Source organism: Garra rufa, chromosome 14 (assembly GCF_049309525.1).
Source record: "Garra rufa chromosome 14, GarRuf1.0, whole genome shotgun sequence".
Taxonomy (NCBI): domain Eukaryota; kingdom Metazoa; phylum Chordata; class Actinopteri; order Cypriniformes; family Cyprinidae; genus Garra; species Garra rufa.
This window is the reverse complement of record NC_133374.1, coordinates 19,651,496-19,656,585: the sequence shown is the minus strand read 5'-3', so window position 1 is coordinate 19,656,585 and position 5,090 is coordinate 19,651,496. Positions and strand designations below refer to the sequence as shown.

The following is a 5,090-nucleotide window of genomic DNA, read 5'->3' as shown; positions in this document are numbered from 1 at the left end:
GATAAATCATGTAAACTCTGTAAAAAGATATTTTCTAATAGAAACATCTCACATACGCTCATGGTGTCTAAATGTAGAGGTCAACTACATGATTGAACACTTTACACTGCAGAAATGATTTTTCTACTCAGTTTTCAGTAAAAACATAACATTTTTAAATTAACATATATTTATACAATAGCACAGTCAAAAAGTAAATGCCTCTTGCTTTAAAAATGTATAAATATTAAAGGGACAGTTCACCCAAAAATGAAAATTCTGTCATTAGTTACTCACCCTCATGTCATTCCAAACCCGTAAGACCTTTGTTCATCTTTGGAACACAAATTAAGATATTTTTAATGAAATCTGACCCTGCATAGACAGCAAAGGTCCTTCACAAAATTATGGTAAACCACTGCTGTCACATGGACTATTTTGTAGACGTTCTTGGTACCTTTGTGGGCCTTGAATGTGGAAGGACACTTGCTGTCCATGGAGGGTCAAAAAGCTCTCGGATTTCATCAAAAATATCTTAATTTGTGTTCCAAAGATGGCCAAAGGGCTTACAGGTTTGGAACAACATTAAGGTGAGTAATTAATGACAGATTTTTCATTTTTGAGTGAACTATCCCTTTAAGAAAATCACTTCTCCAGTGTAATGATGATGCTACATCTTGCATCAAATATAGTGGTAAAATATGACACCAGACTGACCAGGTAAATTGATTTTAAAGTGACAGTTCACCAAAAATGTTCCTAACTTCTATGACTTACTTTATTTTGCACAACACAAAAAGACGCCATTTTGAAGCGTTTTTTTTGTCCAGACAATGAAAGCCAATCGGGTTTGTGTGGTTTTGAACCCCATTGACTTCTATTGTACTGACAAAAACAGTTTATGTTCGTGTTTTGCAGAAGAAAGAAAGCCATACAGGTTGGAACGAAATCTCTTTAGGAACTGTAAGGACTTCAAGAACTGGTTTAGGATTTACGTCAGTCACAACACAGTACATTAAACCTGGTCTAGCGGGAGCTGAGAAGAGTATTCACATGAGGTGTGCTGTTAGTTGAGGAGTTAGTGTGAGGTATTATGGGGGCTGCCTTTTCACTAAGTCATTTAAACCAGTAGTCACATAGTAGGCTGGCTGAGAGTCAATCTAGGCTGGGATCGGACCACAGCTTTATCATAATACACTCCACTAGAGCCTAAAACACACTGAGCAGCACACAAGCACTCTATACTTCACCTTTGCCCACACATAAAGATAAAACATCTCTTTTTGTCTTTTATTATATATCATTATATAGCATTAGACATTCAATAAATTTCTTTGTGTCATCTTTATATATTCTTTTCATTTGGAATGTACGGAGTCTTTTAGCTTTGTAGTTCATTTGAATGCGGTGCTGCATGTGGCGGCAGTCTCAAACGGGGCAGGCCGGTCTGTAAGTGTCTATCTGGGGGTCCGTATGTCAGTGCTTCAGGCCAGCTTTAGCGTGCTGACTGGGAAGGAGGGCATGGTCACCATTGTGACTGGATTGAGAACGGTCTGGCCCACCAGTTGAGGGTGATGGGTAACCATCTGAGCACCTACGGGCGTCTGCTTGGCTTGCACGTTGGTCATCGAAGTGCCGTTCATTTGGGCGTGAGAGAGCGTTTGCGCGATGTGGTTCATGACCGCAGGCTGTGTGACTGTGACGGGCTGTGGGTAGATCGCCGGAAGATGTGCGACAGTGATGTGGCTAATGGATTGAGGTCCGGGGGCCAGCTGCACCGAGCTCGAGGAGGAAGGAGCAATGTGTGCCATGTGCTTGGAGCTCGGCTGGATCACGCGGTTGACGGTTTGGATGACAGAGGCGTGCGACGCCGATCCCGCGTGGGCAATGACGGAAGGCTGCAGGCTGGCCGTGGTGACTATATGGGTCTGGGCTGGAGGTAGTGTTTGCGTGGTCACCATTTGGGCGGCAGGAGCGGACACTGGGCCATTAGGAGCCTGTGCTGGGGTTGAGGTCAAAGTGGGAGCTGTGATGGGAGCAGTGGCGGCAATAGGGGATAGTTGAGCCGAGGGGACGGGGGGTAAAGTCTTAGACGGTTTGTGTGGGATGGGCTGTGTTATGAGGGATGGTGCAGGAAGGGGCTTCTTTAAGTCTGGCTGAAGAGCAGCAGGCACTTTGGGTAAGGCGCTGGGCATCTCGTCTTCGATATCTTCATCGATGTTGTCTTCACCTTCTGTAGAGACAACAACAGCAAGTGTCAGGAATTATTATTTGATTGTTTTTGTGACTTTTGGTCAAAGCCATTTAACAGACTTCTTACCATTTTTAGGATATATACAGTACCATTTAAAAAGTTTGGGGTTGGTAAGATTCTCTCTTCTGGGCCATATTGACAACTTATTTTTTTCATTTTGTGTAGTAAGTTTTTATTTGTACTAAACTAAGAAAATAAATCATTATGGGGGGGGAAAAATTATATATCAAGTGATTTCAAGGAGTTTTTAAAGGGCAAGTTAACCGAAAAATGAAAACTCTGTCATTAATTACTTGAAATCTGAGAGCTTTTTGACCCAGAGACTGAGAATAAAGTGTTGAATAAATTTGTTTTGTTTTTTCTTTACACACAAAAAGTATTCTTGTAGCTTAAAAAAAATTACAGTTGAACTGTTGTCACTTGGACTATTTTAACAATGTCCTTACTAACTTCCTGGGCCTTGAACATGTCAGTTGTGTTGCTGTCTATGCAGGGTCAGAAAGCTCTTGGATTTCATCAAAAATACCTTCATTTGTGCTCTGAAGATAAACAAAGGTCTCACGGGTTTGGGACGACATGAGGGTGAGTAATTAATGACTATTTTTATTTTTGGGTGAACTATCCCTTTAACTTCTGTTGAAAAGCATGCTGTAAATTAACATGGAAACCTGCAGACGAGGCCTTTTGCAGGACTAACCTGAGGCTGTGGAGGTAGAGGCCTGGTCATCATCTGGCTGAACAGTCTGTCGAAGAACACGGTCGATCTCAATCACGTCCAATCGCTGACTCAGCTCATTCTTGAGCTCGGCCAGTCTCTGCTGCAAGGCGATCTTCTCCCGCGCCAAACGCTCCATCTCATGCTCATAGTCCTTCTCCTTCCTCTTTAGAGTCTATAAAGGGAAACGGAGGAAAATAAATAAGTTAGCATTTTCCACATGCACTAAGAGCTGGCAGGGTGCACTTAAAGTCTATAGTCTGCAAATAGACACAGTTGCAACTATGAAATGTCATTTTGAAGTGCAGCAAAAAGCGAGGGGAAAAGACCAGCATTGGTTGGCTATTTCCTTAAAGAGATAGTTCAGCCAAAATGAAAATTCTGTCATTAATTACTCACCCTCATGTTGTTCGAAACCCATAAGACCTTTGCTTAAATTTGGAACACTAATGTAAAAGAAATGGTGTAAGAACATCATTAAAATGTTCCATGTGACATCAATCTTGGATTACATCAAAAATATCTTAATTTAGGTTCTGAAGATGAACAAAGGTCTTATGGGTTTGCAACGTCATGACAGAATTTTGTCAGGGTTTATTTTGTGATGACGATCAAAAATATCTATTACTCACATCTTGACAGCATATCAAGGCTGCTTCTATTAATGCAATTTCTTATAAGGAAGACATTTGGGAATTTGGATTTGCGTATAAAAAATGTCACATGCTTGTGCGTAAGTGTGCTTGTAATTATCTATAGGCGTAGACGTAAGTTTCAGCTTCTTCCTTAATGCTTCGGCCCAGCACACACCTCCCCCACCGTCTGTTTTTACCCTGCCGTTGCCACTCTCTCTTACTCACACAAACACGTGGATTACCCAAGGCATGACAGTACCTCCCACTTCTGGGAAGGCATTCGCTTGGCGTGCACGAGTGCACACGCTGACTAACATAAGTGGGAGGAGCCCATGACACAGGAGTTCGGCCAATCACAAGTGGACATCTGGGTAGTGTGAGCGTGCCAAACAAGACTGCAGCTCTAGCTAGCCACAAAAACACACAGATACTGATCCAACTTCACAAACATGAGGTAAACTGTAGAGCAGAGAAACATGAAACTCCAGACACACACACACACACACACACACACACACACACACACACACACACACACACACACACACACACACACACACACACACACACACACACACACACACACACACACACACACACACACACACACACACACACACACACACACACACTAGGAGAAAAGGGAGGGATAGAGGGCAAGACACTGCACACGTTGGGCTGGGCATAGGCGACCCAGTTTCCCTGCACTGTCAGCTGACGCATGAGAAACAAACAGGCAATGAGGACACAGCAGTAGCAGCAGCTATGGCCCTTAAGAGGACAGATAGAGATAGATGGTCTGTGTACAAAGAAGGGAAACTCCACTAAACTAAAAACCAGGATGCTCTGCAATACATCTGACAGGGGAATAGAAAGTTATAATAATAATAATTTAGATTTTGACATTTTCATTTTTAATATTTAAAAAATAAATATGTTGTATATTGTATTATATTTTACAATATATATACAACTTTCACAAAGTGTATATGTATGTATATACATACATACAAATTTTCAAGTATGGTAAATTAATACAAGAAATAATTTAGCAATACTCTATGTTTAAAAATGTATTTACATATTACTTTGGACTTTTTATTTAAAAAAAACATTATTATTATTATTATTACTAATATTAAAAATAATAATCTATGGTGATCAGCAATATATTTGACAGGCAAACTAAGAACATTCACATTAAATTAAAAAAAATTTTGTGCATACATTATTTATAAAAAAGTGTGTGTGTGTGTGTGTGTGTGTGTGTGTGTGTGTATGTATATATATATATATAGATAGATAGATAGATATAGATATAAGTAGATAAAGAGAAAGAGAGGAAATGTGTATATATATATATAAAAATTACAAATACATGCACTATAATTATAATATTTTTTTATATTTTAAAATGTGAAAAACAATAATTACTAAACAATCATATTTAATAAAATAATATATTGTAAATATATTGTAAATATAAAGTTATATTACAATTTACATT

The 5,090-nt window shown here is 39.6% G+C and overlaps 1 protein-coding gene across 1 annotated transcript; it reads right to left on the bottom strand.

The window, feature by feature from the left end:
• Positions 1 to 1,255: 1,255 nt before the first annotated feature.
• On the bottom strand, positions 1,256 to 4,306 carry mnta (MAX network transcriptional repressor a). The gene is made up of 4 exons (XM_073817329.1): positions 4,216 to 4,306; positions 3,809 to 3,990; positions 2,931 to 3,123; positions 1,256 to 2,212 (listed from the first exon to the last, which is right to left on the bottom strand). The coding sequence occupies exons 1-4, from the start codon at positions 4,304 to 4,306 to the stop codon at positions 1,464 to 1,466; spliced, it is 1,215 nt and encodes a 404-aa protein (XP_073673430.1). The 3' UTR covers positions 1,256 to 1,463.
• Between the last annotated feature and the right edge of the window lie 784 nt (positions 4,307 to 5,090).

Coding starts and splice junctions, on each gene's coding strand:
- mnta (XM_073817329.1), bottom strand. CDS start 4,306: ATGCGTCAGCTGACAGTGCAGGGAAACTGGGTCGCCTATGCCCAGCCC. Junction 3,991..4,215: donor TATCCCTCCCTTTTCTCCTA/GTGTGTGTGTGT, acceptor TTTTGTGGCTAG/CTAGAGCTGCAGTCTTGTTT. Junction 2,213..2,930: donor CTCTACCTCCACAGCCTCAG/GTTAGTCCTGCA, acceptor TTGTCTCTACAG/AAGGTGAAGACAACATCGAT.